Source organism: Empidonax traillii, unplaced genomic scaffold (genome assembly GCF_003031625.1).
Source record: "Empidonax traillii isolate 1590-97213 ecotype Southwest subspecies unplaced genomic scaffold, ASM303162v1 scaffold24:size2376012, whole genome shotgun sequence".
In the NCBI taxonomy this organism is placed as follows: domain Eukaryota; kingdom Metazoa; phylum Chordata; class Aves; order Passeriformes; family Tyrannidae; genus Empidonax; species Empidonax traillii.
In genome coordinates, this window is record NW_020955217.1 from 939655 (window position 1) to 959073 (window position 19419).

At 37.7% G+C, this 19419-nt stretch overlaps 1 protein-coding gene across 5 annotated transcripts in view; it reads right to left on the reverse strand.

Annotated features, from left to right (window-relative positions):
- TULP4 (tubby like protein 4) overlaps positions 1–19419 on the reverse strand; it is a 147852-nt gene that overhangs the window by 47394 nt on the left and 81039 nt on the right. For 4 of the 5 annotated variants that reach the window (XM_027904749.1, XM_027904732.1, XM_027904740.1 and 1 more), the window contains 2 exons: positions 1586–1714; positions 1112–1273 (listed from right to left, as the gene is read on the reverse strand). In XM_027904749.1, the coding sequence (XP_027760550.1) occupies positions 1112–1273; positions 1586–1714 (291 nt within the window). Of the gene's footprint in view, positions 1–1111; positions 1274–1585; positions 1715–5552; positions 5631–19419 lie in introns of those variants that run through there. The other variant, XM_027904765.1, reaches the window with a different exon arrangement.

A 19419-nucleotide genomic window follows, 5' to 3' on the forward strand; every position in this document is an offset into this window, starting at 1 on the left:
GTAAATTATTCATTGTCAAGATTTACATTTCCCCAGATTCAAAAAGAGGCAGTTAGACTCACTGGTTTTAAAAAGCAGTATTGCAATAATTAATTCATTGTTCTTTGCAGAGCCCTCTAAAATTATTAGATGCTGCTGCAAAAATGCATATTATTAGTGCTATTATATTCCACTAGAAATTCCCAAAATAACTCTATCTTGGATGAATTTATAGTATTCTAAATTCAGTAGTATCTTGAGTCTTGAACCAGCATCTTTTCATAAAGGTGTGAAATGAAGGAAGGAAAACAGTCCAGTTGTGAACATAACAGAGTTTATCTTTGCACTATTCTATGCCCATCATTTCTTTCAGCACTGTACTATACAGACACACACAGAGCCATAATGACAGCAAGCATGTGGAAGGGAAGATCAATCCAGTAAGCTCAGTAGTGAATGGCAAGGGACCATCGTAAATTCTGCTGATGAAACCAGTGGCCTAACTTAAGCCACACTATAAATCATACAATTCTTTAGAAAAATAGTAAGGAAGATTTTTTTTTTTTTTTTTGAACTGGCTTTTTCAACACTCAACAAAAGATTTTAACTCAATGGTTGGAAAAATGGTCTTCTTTTAAATTATGTTGTTTGCATAATATTGAGACATCTCTTCGACACTCAATTAATTGGGTCCATTTGCTTATATGAAGGCAAAACATAACTATATCTGCAGCTGGAACTGCTTTTGCTGCAAGTGCAGACTGGACAGATCTACACAGAAATGACCAGCCAGATGTTTAATACTCAAGGCTGTACCTGTGCTCAAATGCATTTTCAAGATACTTGTATCAACAAATTAAAGGTACAATTACAGATTCCTGTCTCAAAAAACTAACTTAGTAAGTCTATGTGTGAATCAGAGTGACAAGTGATGATATTTAACTTGGTACGTTATCATATTTGCCTAATGAGAACAACAGGATGAATTAAATTTTCATTATCAGTGGAAGCCGCAGTTTTGAGGGAAACTGATCTTAACAAGTGACCATTTTACTTAACAACTTTTTAAAAGGTGTAGTCTATAACATATCAATGCAACCCAACTGACACCTCTAAATGCCCCATTCGTTACCTGTTGGTCATCTGGAGTCCATATTCCACAGGTGATCTGACTCTCCAAGTTTATTTCTGAAGACCAGTGTCTTTGTCCACTGACTGAACCGACCAGCACAAATCCATCTCTATAGGAGATAAGTGCTTGAGTCCCATCGTGGCTCCATGTAAAGTCGCTTACCTTAACATATCAAAGACAAGAAAATAGATATATGGGCAATGTAGGAATATTCTGTTGTTTTAACAAAAGGTAACACTGCACAGAAAGAGACAGGGCAACTATTAACCCAGCTGTAGCTATGATGTCACGTCTATTAGAGAAAGCAACTGTGCTTTTGTGACAATTCTTGCATATTCTCTTCAACAAAGAAATGTTTCGTTTTCTCCTGTGCTTTTTGGAACGTATGAAGCACCACTGATTGTCTTCTTCATTTTGCCTCTCAGGATGCAAAGAACTGCATCAAAGAACTGCAGAGAAAACATGCATACCAACCTGTGCCCCACGGTCATTCACAAGCTCCACAGACCATCTGCCTTCGTATTGTATCCAAACAAATATTCCTCCATCTGCATCGCAGGTTGCTAATTTCTGGAATGGTTCGTTCCATCTCACCAGCACAACCTTAGAAGATTGCAAACAAAAACAGCATTACCCAAACTGCATGTTGTGCTAACAGCTATTTAACAAGAACCAGTTAAACAATACCGCCAAATAAACATCATCGCATTTAAATCCTAAAGATGCACAAAATAGCAATTTTCAGCACAGCACCAGGCGCCTCTCAAGAACAGCTGGAATCGTTTTGTCATGGTTGTCAGGAAATGCACAATCTCTCACTGTCAGACCTTTTTGGAAGGCACTGCACGCTTCCAATAAAATCATACTGTACACTGGAACGCAGCACTCCATTACAGAAGCAGCAAACAGGAGGCTCTGCACAGACCATCCAACACTCCTTCAAATTATTCCCCCCACTGACTAATCTCAGAGACAGTCAGACTCTACGTCAAATCATCACCTCTTGGTGACTTCAAATGAAGTTGCATGCACCGGTATCAGAGCAAATTTAAATACTCCTATTGAACACATATATTCAAAAAAACCCCTCCGAGAGTTCCACATTATTAAAAAGAAATTTCATAGGAAAGTTGCTTTGGTGCTGCATGAAGAAGGAATACAAAGCAGTTTTAGGCTCTTCTCTCTGCATTAGAACTATCTCAGCTTTTCTGGAGAATCTAATCAAGTCTAAACCTACCAAACTGCTCTCTCATTTTTAATTAATATCAATTTAACAAATACAGTATCTCTTGAGACCTCAGTATAAACCAGAAAAAAGCATGTCATCCCAGTGCCTGAAGCAAAATTAGCAGTAAAACCATTTACCTTCTGTTGGTGACTTTTTCTTAACAACTTTTTTTCCCAAAATTAGTTATATTTCAAAAATATGTGGATATATATGGGATGCTTACATTCATACACAAGTAAATTCCCCCCAAGCTATTTTACTGAGACACAGTGTATGCAAATAATACTCAATCAGTAGTGTTAACTACTTAATAAGCATTCAGATCTAATGACACTTTTTCATAAAACTATACAGATAATTAATCATCTAAAAGAGATAGGCAAGATTTTCCTGCAATATATTTTGCTGTTTACAGAGAGGGACTGATCTTCCTAGAGATCCCAGTCCTAGGACGAGCTCTAAGTAGAGAGACTCTTTATGCTTCACAACAAAACTAGCAGTCACTTTCAGAATTAGGATATAATACACACATATACATAAAATCTAAACTTGACAGCTGAGGATTATCTTACACTTTTTAGTGAGTGCTACACTTATTCAGAGGGTCAGTACTTCAAAACGTGCCTATCAGTGGAACTCACCAGCCTGAAGCATCAACCCCTGAATGGTTAAGTAATCACAAGAAAAGCATTTTTTTGTTGTTCATATGCAAAGATTACAGGGAGAAGCAAGTATGACAAATCACCTCTCTGTTGTTATGCAGCTTAGAAGAATCCCATTTGAGATTTTGCAGAAAAACACTTGCCTCTACTTGATTATAACCTTGCAGCTGCACTCCAAGCCACCAGTACCATTTCCAGTTGGGCAGATTATACCATGCCCCTAGATAGATTATATCACACAGAGCTTTTAAAAATATTATTTTATTGGAAAGGCAATAAATAAAATATTCCACCATAGCAATGCAAGCAGATGTACTTTGTTGGAGGTTTTGCTCTGTCCCTTCCATCTAAATAAGAATAGCACAGATTTACTGAAATTTTGTTTTCTTTTTGGTGTAAATCCTAATGCAAAGAGCCATAATTTCATCCACCCTGAGGCAAAATGCAACAGCGGTATAACTGTACTTGCCAGAAATGCCTAACAGTATCCATTTATATGAAAGAAGTGAAGAAAAACCCAAGGATAACACTGAAAAATTTTCTTTAAAGGCTGGGAGCTGCCAAGGCTAATGATGACTATTAATAAGTGTAAGGCACTTACCACTGCTAAAAACCAGACCTTTAAATGCTTAGGCACTGCTCACATTGGATACTTCATAGATCATACAGAATGAATTGCAAGACAAAATATAGGAACAAAAAGAAAACTAATTTTTCAAGTACCAGGGGCTTTTTAGCTAATACCGTTGAAATTTTTAGCTAACGCCTTAAAATCGCCAGACAAAACAGAGATGAGCATACAATTTTACAGATTAGACATACCAGTTGATGTAGTAATATGAATTATGGGCAAAGTGACAACAGTTACTTTGTTGCAGTTTATTGCTTTTCTATTTTAAATAGGAATTCTGTTGAAACTTGAAAATTGTTATTCAAATTCTGTACAACCTGTCTTTTGTTTAGACTTGATAAAACATTCAAGGGTACATTTGAATGTAAAGATTAGCTATAGCCTCCCTCTATTGCAATTAGATACAAATTAGTAACTTCCAAAATAAACTTACTGTTTTATAATCAGAAATGTGAGACAATGATTTTATATGGCTTCTGATAACAGTCTCATAAGGAAGCAAATTTGTAATTTGAAAATTCAACTCCTTTAAACACAGAGTAAATGTTATAATTTTATGAGGTCAATTTAAAGATGCTGCCGTAATTTATATCTAACATCTAACTACAGGTGCGGCGTTCACAACTGCTTTGAGCATTTCCAGTTTCATTTTAGACACTTGGTATACTGAAGAAGATATAAAGAAAGGAAGGATTGCCTTTTGACTTTTATGTTGGCTAAAATGTAAAGCATATGAAAACATGTCCCATTGATAGCACACTTAAATAAAGCATAAGCTGGAATTACCCCTCTGCAAAGAGGAATTTTACTGCTAACCCATAAATGCAAAGATATCATTACTTCCACTAAAAGCTTCAACTCACAGAGGACCCATTTTTACTTCTGTCTTTATGGTCTCTGCTTCCTACTTAACATCTTCACACAGGTACTGAAGAACTGAACTGTTGTATCTTGTATTCAAAGGAGTAAGAATGCTGGTGCACAAAAGTAAGTTGTCTGTGGACAATATGTGGTCCACACAGCCTTCTTATATTGTCTAATTATTTTTTATTTTTGTTTGTTGCCTGGTTGTGGATTATTTAAAATTCTGTAAGAATTGAAAATTGTGTTCATTCTACTGTTGGAAAAAATGTATCACAGATGTTAATCAGTTTCTAAACTGCTTTCTCATAATAGGATATTATCTCCCATTAATAAAATTTCAAGGAACTCCTGGCCTAATACATTAAGTACATTATGAAGGCCAACATAATGCCCTCAAAAATGAGCTTTTGAGTCAGTCAGTCTTATGTTTTCTTTGAGCTTCTCTGTATACAAGAAATCGTGGTGAACAATTTGTTTCAGAAGTGCAGCATTCAGAATCTTCAATATATCTCTGTTTTAATTGCCAGTGATTTTCAGAAATTAAATTTAATTAATCCTAAACGTGCTAGAAACTCTACCCAAGAACTAATGACATACTTTAATTTTGCTAACACTATTACTATATATTAAGATTTTAGACTAGAAATTTTGAGTAACTGCAATTTTTGGAGTAGCAAATATGTGATTTATAGTAAACATGACCTCTTCCCAACCCAAAGTCAGGTTTGATAATCTGAATTTATTACATCCTATTGAAACTTTTATTAATTTCTTTCACATTTTCTAACACAACACAAACCCGCCAAAATCCAATGCATTCTGAGAGCCTTTGTAATTCCTAATTTCATTGTAGTTTTAGAAGGAGATGATAGAAAATATGATACCAATCAATCTTCAAAGAGCAGAAGTCCTTAATCTAGAACACCATATAACAGTCATTACTGAAATCTTACTTCTGTACATATAGTACATAATTGCTATAAAAGCAAGGGATAAACATCTACAAAAAATAAAACGGCTAAGTAACTAGGGCAATTAGTTCCTAGAGTTCCCTACCAAATTTAGATAGATTTTATTACAGATACACTGAAATGAGTCATAGTGACTCATTTATTCAAATCTCTGATCCTCCATCCATTTTACTGGGGAGCAGGCATATGCTCTAAAGATAAAGGTCTTCTCCAGCATTCATTTTCACGCACACTGTGGAGATGTGCTTGCAGATGGACTATCACAGCAACTGAGTAGAGAATACCTGATGCCAATATTTGATTACAGCACAATTTCCTACACCTGGAGGGCCACATTCCTTTATGTGGCACCAGCATTTCTGAAATGACAAGTAAAGTAGACATTTTTACAGGATGCACAAGATGTGATGCATTATAACTCCACTGAGCATATGGAATTGCTGGCCTTTCCCCCCAAATAAATCATACTACATTTCTAGTGCTATTGAAAATCCTGAAATAATTCTGCGTTCCAAGCAGCAACAGCAAAAGGTCTAACTGTTCCTATGACACAATAATAAAGGAGATTAGTCTATTGCCTACACTATCAGAGTATAGAACTCAGTCCATCTGAAGGCATCTTTTCAATCCTGCGCTTTTAGGAAAGTACTTAGGCTTTTAAAGGAACACATAAGGGTTGAGAGAAAGCATTGGCAAAAGGAACTGGACAATCTACCTAGAATCACTGAGCATCACCTATTTGCTTTATCAAGCAGTCCTATTATGCAATTCCCCAGTAAGTAGATTGACCTTCACTCGTGGTTACAGGTATAGAAAAATGTGTGCATATACTACATGCAACATATTGGTACACGTTATGGTTTATTAACAGCCACAGAGCTGAAGGAATGTTTAAATATATCTATCAAAGAATAAGGATGAGTATATGGTGGGAAACAAAAATGAAACATAGAAGTACAAGAACCAGAGAAAACAATAACCACTTTTACATGCTACTACAGTTCAGTGCCTCTCTCTTCATAATACAGAGAGAGATTATACAGATATACGTATATACATGTATAATGGGTATACGCATTACATACATATAACATGGGCATGTGCATGAATACACATCCCTACTATATCCTTGAAGGAACCTGTGCCAACTTTGTACATTTGTTAGTTAAAGAACTGAAGTTAGTTAACTGAAGTGGATTTTTATAACTAGAATATAATTTGAAAGTTACAACAGGTGCCCAGAATAAGCAGTAGGGTTGTAGTTAATGAGTTGTTGCTTTACCTATAACCAATATTTGGTTCTAAATGGTTCTGTATATGTTTAGTTCAATGATATGTTTAACTGTCTTAAGTATTAGCATAAAGGTTATTTAAGTTCTCCCTCTCCTAATTTCTCATGCTGCAAACAGACTGTTTGCAAATGCTCTTACTTTCACCTTTACTTACAACCTTCATTTCTTGCCATGACAGCAATGTCAAGATAATTCTCTCCATTCAAACTAATTCAATCACGCAAAGAATATCACACAAATATTATTCCTCCTAATAATCCTAGACAAAAAAGATGTGGTAGACAGCTAGTTGGCATCACCCATGTTTTCTATCCTCCTCGTCTTATATTGCATTCTCTAATGACACCCTCCCTATCTCTCCCACACCTGCAGAGCTTTGACTTTTTGTTTCCAGCGACATTACACCTGGGTGGAAGTGCTTAATTTGCATATGGAGCTGTCACTTTCCAAGGTATGATACCCATCATGGAGTTATTACTACTACTATTAATAACAAACATTGTGCTGCAGCTAAAGAATGGCAAATTTATAACAGTGTTTACAATTCTTGAGAAAAACTGCCAATTCACAATAGGGGCTGCAGGTTACACAGTGGGTAAATGAATGGCAAATGAGTTCTGGGAGACAGAAGACAACATCCCAAATTCTTTGTGTTTCTTTAGCCTAAATAATAAAAAAAATGAGCTCTCCTCTAGAAGAACTGGAGTAGTCTCCAGATATCTCAGGGATGGATGTCATTTAATACCCCTTACACCTGCCACAGGAGAAGCTGTGGTCTGTGGTGATGTGCAATGAGGGCACAGCAGCTGCTCACAGCCCCTGGGGGTTTGGCTGCTGCCATCCACAGAGCTGCACACTGCCACTGTGTAGGATCCCAGGATCCTACATTTTCACTGGAAAAAAGTGTATTAGTCAGCCAGCTTGCTCATTCTGCTCTTTGAAAAGGAGTTTCAATTTTCGCAAATAATATTTAAATAAATATAACAATGTTCTTGTATTGTAAAAATAAAGAAATACAAAACCCCCCAACATTCGAGGACCAAATCTGAACAGCTTTTTTTTTTTTTTTTTTTTTAACTGACAATCTGATTTCATGGTATAACATTATCAATAAGCTAAGCATGTCAGTTGGGTTCCTAACCGTGCACTAACTGAAACAAGAGGCAAGGCTGGACCAGCAATAAGGTGCTGACTGTAATGAAGATGAAAGGTCCAGGCCCAACTCTGTACCTTCTCCTGACTACAGACTTCTTTGTGGCCTTCACATGAAAACCGATTCCAAAGCAAATACATCCCTAACTCAAAAACCTCAGATAAGGCTCTGAAGTTAAGTAGAGTGTAGGCATACATCAGAAGCTTCGTGCCATTTTGTTGAATATCTGCTCTGATTTTTTACCCCTTTATCTTTGGCATTTGTTCTCATAACGCTCAGAGCATACACCAGGCTGACAAAGACGCAGATGACCAGGCTGACAAAGACCCGTGCAGCTGCAGAAAGAGAAATGCCAAATAGGAGCAATGCAGTTCACCAGCAATAACCCTCTGAGTAAGCACAGCGGAGGTATCCATTCACTCAGCACTCATTCACCTACGTGTGAGTGGCTGGTACCCCCTGCAAGTAACAGTGTGGTTGCTCACCCACTGGGAAGAATGTTGATGCTCCCCAGCAAGTTTTGTTTATTTGCTTTGCAACTGAATGCCACCCATGCCTATTTTTAAAAGGTATCTTGAGGTTGGCATCCAACCCACCACATATACCTATTTTTGAAAGGTATCAGATGGTTGGCATCGAACCCCAGTGGAAGACAATCTGACCTTTAAAAGCCTGAGGTAATGATTTTGGCAAATAGGCAATGGCAACAAAAATTTGGGTTTTTTAGCTAGGAAGGAATGCTTTTAATGTGAGTAAGTTGTGGTCTTAAAAATACCTAGACCATCAACATCTCACTGGATACATTTAGGTGCCTTTGTATTAAACTGCCAAGATGAGGACTCTGAAAGGCTCCAAAGCTTTCCAAATGTTCTTACATTCCATAAATCATACACTTAATTTTAAGTGTATACCCTCAAACTCTATTATGAGTCCCAAGGATTTGCCACATAACCATTTTATATGTTAACAGAACACAAAATGTGCTATCTTATCCCCTACTTTAGAAGAGGAAAGCATCCCCAAGACCACTCACACGTACCAGACTTTGAACTCACCATGTTTAGTTGTGGCTTCAGAGAATCACAGTTGTGGGAGACATAAAAAAAAAACAACCCACAAACAAACGAAAAAACCCCAAACAAACAAAAAACCAAAACCAAACCCACCACCACAACAATGAAACAACCAAAAAACCCCCAAACCCAACCACCAACAGAAATTAGCTTATCCAAAGTATATCCTATAAATGTGTTTGGGCACCAGAAGATTTGACAAGTATGGAATGGTGTCGGAATGGAAAGCTGCATGTGAGAAATAACAATTGATATGAATCTAACATGGGTGACAAGATGTTGGTATCTGGCTACCAGTTCTCATTTGAGTAAGTTTGTTAACTGTTCTTTCAAGGACTATTAGAGCAAATAGTTGGTTATAATCTGAAGCAAAATAATTAAGGCATGAAAAAAGTGAAGACTTGAACTCAATCACCCATCTACACAAGACATCTGCCCACTATTATGTTCTTATAAGAGGAATGGGTGGAGGTCTGTTCATTTCCCATCTTGCAGACAACAGAGTGACAATGATAAAGTCTATGCTGTGCTTTTGACTCCCTTCCTTCTGCAAGGATTCTCAAGTCCCAAAAGCTCTTTCACAGAAAAATAATTTTAAAGTTATGCCACGCTCACCTCCAGTGAGGGAAATTCCCTTACAGCGTGCAAATTACTACCACTGTTTTTTATCAATGGTCATCCTGTACTCACACATTCCTGTAAGATACTTCTGTTTAACTGCCCATACATACTTCGTACAAATGCAGAGGCAAGTCCAAGCCAAATGAAAATAAATCAAAACTGAACGTAAGTAAGGATGATCAAAGGATAAAACAGTACCTTCACTTCATTCTAGTTTCCATATAGATAAAACACCATAATAAAGAGAGACAACTATTCTAGCTAAAGATGAACAACCATTTTGCTTTAAGGTGAAAATACTGAGAACAATATAGTTCCCACTCTTTCTAGCAAATCACTGTGGAGCACCATTCCTGTTAAAAGTAAGACACATGCAATAACTGTGCAGAGCTGGCAATTCCTTGCGTTTGAGCATCTATGGTGGAATATTTTCCTGCAAGAAAAAAAGCACTAGATCTAAAAGGCTCTGGTATTTAGCCTACATTAAATTAAAAGTACATGAGCCTAGTGCTCATTTCACTAACATCTGGCAAAATTACATTACAGATGGTATAAATCAGGATCACTTCAAAAACCTCCACATTTACATTCACTTTTGGGCTATGTATGAGAAGCTCATTGTAAATGAACCTCATGCTTTAAAAACAAGAATAACACTCACTGACATCCACCTACGCATCATCAATGCTGTATGAATTCAGAGACCATGCACAACTCTGTTAGAAGTTCCGAGGGGGTAAAAAACCCAACCAAGACACCCCAAATGTAAAACAGATTTAAAATACTGTCTTTTTTTCCTGGCTAAAAATACAGGAAAATATAAGAATGCAGAGGCCATGGTTTTCTTGTGTCTCTTCTTTTTAAAAATATGCAATCAATGATAAATTAGTTTGGAACCATGTATTATAACCAAAATGATGGAACACCAAATAATTATATTAAAAAACCCCCAACATCCCTCCCTCACTGCCCCCCCCCCCCCAAAAACAAACAAAAACAAAACAAAAGAGACAGGATAACAATAAACACTATTGAAAACCACTCCTACTCAAAATGAGCTAGCTCTACTCTGCTTTCTCAACAACAGCTACTCAAGAATTCCTGTACTGTCTTCCCACCTGGTAAATACTATCTTCTTCAGGAATACGTCTAGGGTAATGAACTGCTAGAAAAAGCCAGTGACTATGTGTGACTATGACACACGCACTCTCTCTCATACTCAATCTTCCCAATTTGGTGGCTAAAAATTCCTGATCAAGCGCTCATATAATAGTGAAATATAATTTTAAAATTTTACATGTATATATTCATGCAAAAAAATATTATTTAAAAAAAAAAGAATCCACGTTTCCACTACTGGGAAACTTTAAAGAAAACTCTTAAAAATGTAATAAAAATGTTGTTATATAAAAGTACAGGAGGAAGGAGGCAACACAAGTTCTTCACTTTCTGGAGTCTATTCCGAGAAGTCCCAGAAAAATAATGGTGTCTCACGACTACATACAGAAAATCTCCCCATATCAAATATACTAAGGTGACAGATAATTTTTTTGCTCATTGGGTATTCAAACTCATACAGCTCAGCAATTAGGTAACATTATTCCAGTTTTCTGAGTATCATCATTAGTGCTTGTGGTGGAGATTCTATAATCAGAAGCCAGCCAATGACTCTCTCAATGATTTTACAGGTTACACTACAACATAGCTTGCACCTGTTTAGCTGAAATCACAGTAATAGTCCACCAAACAAGTCTCACATGGAACAGGACTGCAGCACAAGATTTGTGCAAGCCCTCTCCAAGGAGATGAACCTCACCTTTAAGAACTACAGTAAAAACTTGATTTTTGTCAGCCATGTAAACAGGAAAGATCTTGAAATTCACAAAGAAAATATTAAAAAGTGTTGTCCAAGTGTGATTATTTCAAGCAGCTACAACACTTCAACCCTAAGTTTGGGGTTTTTTTCAAACGCAAGGAACTAAAAATAACGCAAACTTCAGTAGAAGCACAGATCAGCTCTTCAAATCTATTAACATCTCCCAGGTGATAATAGCTGTGCACTAATCTAATTAAGCTGAGTTATAAGGTGGATTGGAGACAGATGGTATAGCTGGGCTTTTCACTGGTGAAGTGGGACTACCTGAAATACCCAACTATCGTTATCCTGATCTTCAAGTCCAACCACATGACCTCTGCCTGAGCTACACAAAATTGTAGAACGTTTCTACACTGAGGAATACTGGTGACTTCAAATTAGTCACAGATGCTGAGAAAAGAAAGCATTTGTATAATCTTTATTGGACTGCCTGGGATGACTTTGTCAGACTCACAGAGATCATGCATCCCTAATAATTTGTGAGACTGATGAAATTCCACCACGTTACTTTGCAAAGGTAGGACAACTGGTTTAACTGCCACCAAAATGCCACCATCTGAACCCCCCACCTGCTGGCTGCCTCTGAATGGGGTCATTTATATGATTTTCAGCTAGTGGTATTTAGAACAGCTATTTAGGTGACTGCATAATTGCTGAGACGGACATAGAAAACAAAGTGGAAAATTAAATAGTGTCTACTTTGAAGGAAGACAATGCAAGAGGGGGAGCAGAGAGTAAAACAGGCAGTGAAGGAAGGGCAGGACAGCCATTCAGCACCCACACCTCTCAGGACAGAAAGGTACAAAAAGAAAACTGAAATTAACAATAGCAAGAACTAAAAATCACAATGTTTACATGCAAAACATTCAACTTAGCCTATCAGAATAAATAAGACGACACCTATCAAGATTACTTTGTGTGTGTATATATATATATATGTATATATACATATATTAACTCATGGAGGCTCTGATTCAGGTTTGAGACACGCTGGGCCACCTAATATGCAAATTGTATGATATAAACTTCTGACAATGTGAATACCAGATAAAGAAATGCCATATTCTAAGAAATGCCAAATAGCAGATTTGGAAAATGCCATCCTTGCTTCAGCTGGCCTGCAATTCTACGCAGACTGTGTTCAGAGCAAACCCCCCAGGAAGTTTTTATCTGTATTTGTTATTTCTTCATGAAATAAAAGATATACCATGATGCAGGTGGCCAAGTGACCAATAATTTTACTTGTTTGACCTCCCAGAGAATGCAAGGGAGCTACAAATATGGGATTCAATCAGTTACTCAGACAGAAGGACTGCAGCAGGCAAAGTGAACAACCCCAGAAAGCACAGATTTGTCCTATTCTTTTTTACTGCTCTGGTATCAAAAAATCTCTACTAGAATTGACCCTCATGTTGTTGGAACTGCAGAGTTTATGAACAAGTACAGTCTTTGGAACGTTTAGCCTTCAAGACAAAGGAAAAGCAGGCCAAGGAAGCTTTGCAGGGAGGGTTAGCTCTACAGAACTGTAAAATTTGCTCAACACATTTGAGAGGGCTGAACTATAGGTTGAGAATGCAATCCCTGGGCACCCGAGGGGATATAAAGGTCACCATGAGACTATCAGTTTGTTGGTGATAAGGGTGATAAGTAACATACATCTCAATAAGGACAATACTTGACCTTGTCTAAAGCAAATATTAACAAATATATTGATTACCTGTGATGCAGAAAGCAGTTTTCAAGGAACTGAACTAAAACTGACTTGCTTCTCAGAGAGCAAAGAGCAACAATATTCAGCCTTTAACAACCCAGCCAGTACATGAACCACAGACTAGAGATGGAAGTTGTCTGATCTGAATCCAAGATCCTGAGCCAGCTAGCTTATAAGGACTGCACCACTGGAAAGTAATTTTTATAGTCTAGTTTATCCTTTGCTTCACTCAAAAAATGAGAGGAAAAAAGCAGTAAGAAGTACACACATTTCTGCTCTTTTTTCCCCCAGTAAAATCCTTAAGAAAGTTTCACCAGGCGGAATGAGCAGATGTTTTCTGTCCCAAGTCACTTGCTTGTTGATGAGGATCTGGAATATTTAATGTTTAAAATACATTGTTAGGGTCACAATCAGTGGCACAGGGTATAACTGGAGGCCTGTCACTAGTGGTGTCCCCCAAGGTTCAATACTGGTCCCAAAATTGTTTAACTTATTCATCAATTACTTGGATGAAGAGACAGAGTGCCACCTGTGCAAGTTCACTGAGAGGAACGGCCAATATTCCAGAGGGCTGTGCAGCCCTTCAGAAGGGCCTTGACATGCTGGAGAGATGGGCAGAGAAGACCTGTCTGAAGTTCAACAAAGGCCAGTGCAGGGTCCCGCACCTGGGGAAGAATAACCCCCTGCACCAGTACAGGCTGGGGACCGGTCTGCTGGAAAGCAGCTCTGCGGAGAAACACCTGGGGGTCCTGGTGGACAACAAGCTGTCCATGAGCCAACAGTGTGCCCCTGTGGCCAAGAGGGCCAATGGTATGCTTAGGTGTATTAGGAAGAGAGCACTGCCAGCAGGTCTTTGACTGCCACTGTCCAATGAAGTTCAAATTCAAAACCAGAACACACTTACCAAGCATCCACAGCATCACTTCAGACTGGGCTGCCTTCATTCTATGCACAATCTGGTTTCTATATGATACTTTACAGATTCCTAAAGTAAGTTTTATCCTTCTGAAAAGAGTTTAAAAAGCATGTAAAGTAATCCAGGTTTTGAGACATTATATTAGAGGCAAATCATAAAATAAAAAATGTATGCTGGCAAAGTGGAGTCACGCAAAGGGTTAGCAAGTCCTGGAATGACATGAAAAAACAAGGGAGGTAAAATATTATTAAATGTTACTGTAAGTAATAGGATGATATTCAGGAAACTATATTTTAGGTTAAATACCAAGTAAAGCTTTCAGAAATGAAAAAGATAGTTGAACAGTCTTCTAAAAGAAAAGGTGGAATGAAGCCAACCTTTGGAAACACTTCACACAAATTTTAACATAGCATAAGAAGGTATATTACAGGAACTTAATTTTTTTGATGTTAACTGACTAGACATTGTTATTGCATTTCAGCAGTTCTGTTATTTAAGAAAAAATACTGTATTTTGTTAATAAACACAATAAATTATTTTAATTTTCTAATGTTTTTATAGAACACTATCACTTTACAGTTCAGTTGAGTGATGAAGTGTTGTACATATATGGAATCAAGATATATTATTTCAGGGTAAGTATGTGATAAAAAGAAAGTCCTATTCTATATAGAACAGTCCTATTCTACGTAGGAGGCTGAAGAGGAATGATCTGTGTCTTTATGTAGCTATGATTAAATCACATTTGTTGTATCTGTCTATAGGCTGGGAGTATAGGTGACGGCTGTCTAGATGGTCTGCCAGTTATTTTCATGCCTGCAAGCAATCAGTCTTTCCAGTAGGTTTTGCTCTGTGTGTACTCTTGTTGCACTTTGAAATGTTAGTTGCTAGCATTTCCAGAATGCAACCTTTCCTAAGGAACAACAGGGTGAGGCAGTCCAGGGAACATTAACTTTTTCAAAAATCTTTAGTAATTAAGCAGTGACATCACCGTCATGATCAAACAGCTCCATTTGGAAATTGTTCATATTAAGCAGCTAGTGGTCTTGGGAGGGATATGCAGCTTATGGCAATCACCGCCTCCTCCCACTCCGCCATCCCAACCCATGAGCCAGAACTATTTCAGCAAACCTCCATGTCAGCACCAACCACATCCTTGCAGTTATATGCTACTTTGCTACCACTACTATATGGTATTTCCTTTGAAGTACGTTTCTGTAGAAAATACCATGGGTATCCATGATGCCCACATGCTTTGTATGATCCACGGCAGGGGCATCCTGCCTAGCCTGCAACAGCGTTCCCAACCCTCCTGACAATGCATGCGTCACCAAATCTCAAACTCAGCACCAGAAGAATGATTTTGCTCTTAACACGCCATTTGCCAAAGCTGACACCTTTGTCAAGGTGAATGAGCACAAGTCAGGGAGCAGTGTGTCCCAGGGCAGTGTGTCTCAGCAGAGAGTGAGGGAGTGCACAAGAGGCAGCTACTGAGCAACCCTGGTGCCCTGATTCACATGATCTCAAAATATTAGATTTATCAGTACTAAAAATAAAACCATGTGATGCAGACTCATGCACTGGAGAGTCTGTTGTTATGCAGTGAAACCACACTAGCTGAGATACTGTAACCATGAGCCAGTCATTTAGAATAAGTAGTTTTATTTGCATTTGTGATCCAATTAGTTTACACTATTTTACCAGAAATCGTGCTAACCTGATTTTTTTTTAAATTCTGTTGTGATTATTGTATAGGCATATGCACATACATATTACACACTGATTCCCCCAAGCTCTCAAGTAGGGTGCTTTTTTCCCCTACCATTTTACTGATTCCAATCAGCAGGTTTGCATTATGCTTGCCATTTGAAGGCCAAATATCAGCATTTTCCATTAACATTTTGGAATTACCTTACCTTCTGGCAATTAAGCAGAGATTAAGTTTCTTCTTTTGCATATATAGCTTTCTTTTCTCAAGAGGATTTGATTTCCAAGGTCTTTTCAAATATCCTTCCCATGCCTTTAAAAGCTGTATACAATATCATTAATTATTGTTTGGAATTTTTTGAATTATTCTAAAATATCGTGTCACCAAAAGGAGGCATAACTCAGAGAATAGCTACACCAGCACTGAGATGAATGTCAGACTGCAAGTACAATTCCTGAGGAGGTTACTATTAGGTAAAGTGTCATGACTGCGAACTGACTGAGTGATGTCTGGCAAGTATCAGAGTCACATTCATATACACACAAATATAATTTAATATATAACCAAAAATAATTAACTGCTCATTACCATGTACTCACATACATATCCATGAAAACCACGTGTGCTGGAGCTGCACTAAGATGATGTGCTTTTGTAGGCAAACAAAAATTTTCCTAATTTAGGTTTGACAGTTTGACTGAAGACTTCAGGTAAAGACAGTGGTTGCTTACATCATGCCTTCCTGTCACTGCAAATGAAATGAACTCCAGAACACAAGTGCAGAAAGATCTCTTGCTTTAAAGGCATTTTAGGTGATGAAGATCTTTTACTCATACACATAATGCACATGCGACCCAAGAAAGGCAACTCAACATCTTCTACCAAAATTTACAAAGAGACAAGTTCCTGATCTCATTACACTTTTGGAATCCTGTACCTGCATGCTTCTGTTTAGCCATAGACCTCGGTGATTTCAAGAGAGGTTGGGAACAACCCCTACCTGGGATACTCTCTTCAGCCAGTGCCTGAAAACAGACTGTACCACTCTGAATTCAGGCACCACCCACACAGGGGTGCTCTTCAGCATGTTATTGAGAATCAGAGCTAATTTCACAGCTTGTATACAAATGTTATATGGATTATATCACTACCCTAATACTTCAGGTTAAGAAGAATGACAAACCAGAAAGATATCCCTAGTCACTAGAGATAGTCTTAAAAACTCAAGTTTAACATTCCCTTCAAAACTGGTCAACATGGATTATGGCAGCTGTAAATATTTCTGATATCCATTAAAGTAAACTTTTAAAACTTTGGTAAAATCCTCAGCACAACAACTTACTGGTGTAATGATTTTCAGAACTTCACAGATTTGAGCAAGAATTTCCTTTATTAGTGTTGGAATTTGCAACCTTCTGATTCCTTTGAATATTCACTTACTTTAATGCTTTAAGACAAGGTAAACAGAAACTACTCCAATCTACCTTTTCCATTACCATTTGCTGGTTTACACAGTTTTAGCACGTCTCTTCTCTGACTCATCTGCTTTCTAAGGTAAGCAGTCACAATTTTTTCGGTTACTCTCTATAACTGAGATTTCCCCAATTCTTTTAAAGCTTCATCTTATGTTCCCAGAACTCCCACTAACTCTTGAATGCTATTTTGAGGTGATATATCAAGGGCGTTCTTGATATATCGGCTTTTACTTCTGGTAACATTCTCCATGGTCTTCTTTATTACTTTCCCCATTCTTAATGGTATGTTTTCAAAATTACCTGGGATTTTTTCTATTACTTCTGTATTTTTCAAGTCAGCTGCGTACCAAAGAAGAGCTTGCTATTCTCAGGTCCAGGTCTTTCCTACGTGAAGGTCTCCATGGAGGGTTGTAGGAACTTGACAGTCTCACACCTCTCCATGTTCAGGGATCAGACACCATTTAGACAATTCCCAATTCTGCCTTTCAGCAGGGTTAATGGGGCAGGCAAAATTGCAAAATAGTGCTGCTTCATGCCCCTAAGAATAGAATAGAACAGTCCCCACCAGTTTAAAGTGGGAATTTATCAAGATACCACTGTAAGAAGGTCTAACTGCTTAATGTGCCTTTTGCTTCCACATTCAGTACAGGTCTTGAGTCATGCCAGCAAACTAACTCTTATCTTACTCATACCATGTTTCTAAACAACCATTTGTGAAGGACAACAAAACTTTCTAACAGCTTTCATCAGCTGAATCAAATGATTTTCCATATCCCAAAACAGCTTCCTGCCCTTCAGTTTGGCATCATTTTCTTCAGTGCAATCTTGATGCCTGCAACCTATGAATTGTGACCTGTCAGTAAGTATTATTTCAGCTAATTTGCCAACTACTGGTATAAGCTTTATTTCTGGGCTTTAATTCTCCAGGTGCTTTCTAGAGCCTTCTAACACATTTAGTTCCATATTCTTATCATTTCTAATAAAACTCTAGATATATTTTGTCCAACACCTCAGTCATCTCATACTTGAACTCTCTCAGTAAAACTGGACACAAATCTGAGGATTAGTACTAATCTGAGGATTAGTAGTAATAAATAATTTAACATCTCTGCAATATTCTGCTTTCTTGAATTGCTCCCTTTGTGCATGGCAATCCACCCAGCAGGCCCGTAAGTTCTCTCACCTACTTCGAGCTTCTCATTCATTTAAAGCATTCTCTCTTATTTGTTCCCTTTTTATCTTCAGCTGTGTGCTCCACTGCCAGCATTTCAGTCTTTTGGGGTCCATTTTTAGCTGCTGTAGGATTACCTTATGCATTTACCTTCTGAAGACAGTGGTTCTCTTCTCTTCATGCAAGGTGCACACAAAAAACATCCAGTTACTGGATTCCAGCTGCAGTATCTTAGGGCAGAGGCACTGCCCAGGATCTGCTGCGGGTGGAAGAACAGGCTCTCTCTCCCTTCCCTGCTTCTCCCAGGACTTACAGGACTACAGGAAAAAATGCTCTTGTTGTGTAAGCTTGTGTAAGAAATCAATTTTACCATAACTTTCTCCCTGTCTGTTAGATCTCAAAACACACCAGAAGGTTACAAAGTAACCTCATTAACAGTTTAATACACAAAAAAAAACCGTTAACAGTTCAACAGACAAAAAGCCGAGTAAGTTTAATATTTTAAAGTTAAATTTGTAAATTTTGGGTCTGAGACATGACTTTTGAATACTTCTGTAAACAAACACTATAGACATTAACTAAGAAACTTAAGACAATTAATGAGATGATCTCCTATATATCTTATCTTTTATCCTACAGACCTGGTCTCTTATCTTTTCTTATGAGATAAGGGGAGTTAATAGCTCCACAACTGATTCAGACTGAATCACTGTGTCTTGCTCCTTGCCCTACTCATCACATTTATATAGTGTCTATATGTATGGTACTCCAAACATGAGATAGTGTCCCCTCACAGCCTCTAGAAGCCACAAAAGAAGAACAAGCATGTTAAAAGTACAACATGTACCAAAAAAAAAGGCCCATTGTTTGATCCTTTTACTCCTCTCAAGCATAACAGCCTTTATGTTCTGTGTTACCTAGGCTGAACTGTAATCAAGCTCAAAATAAATAACATC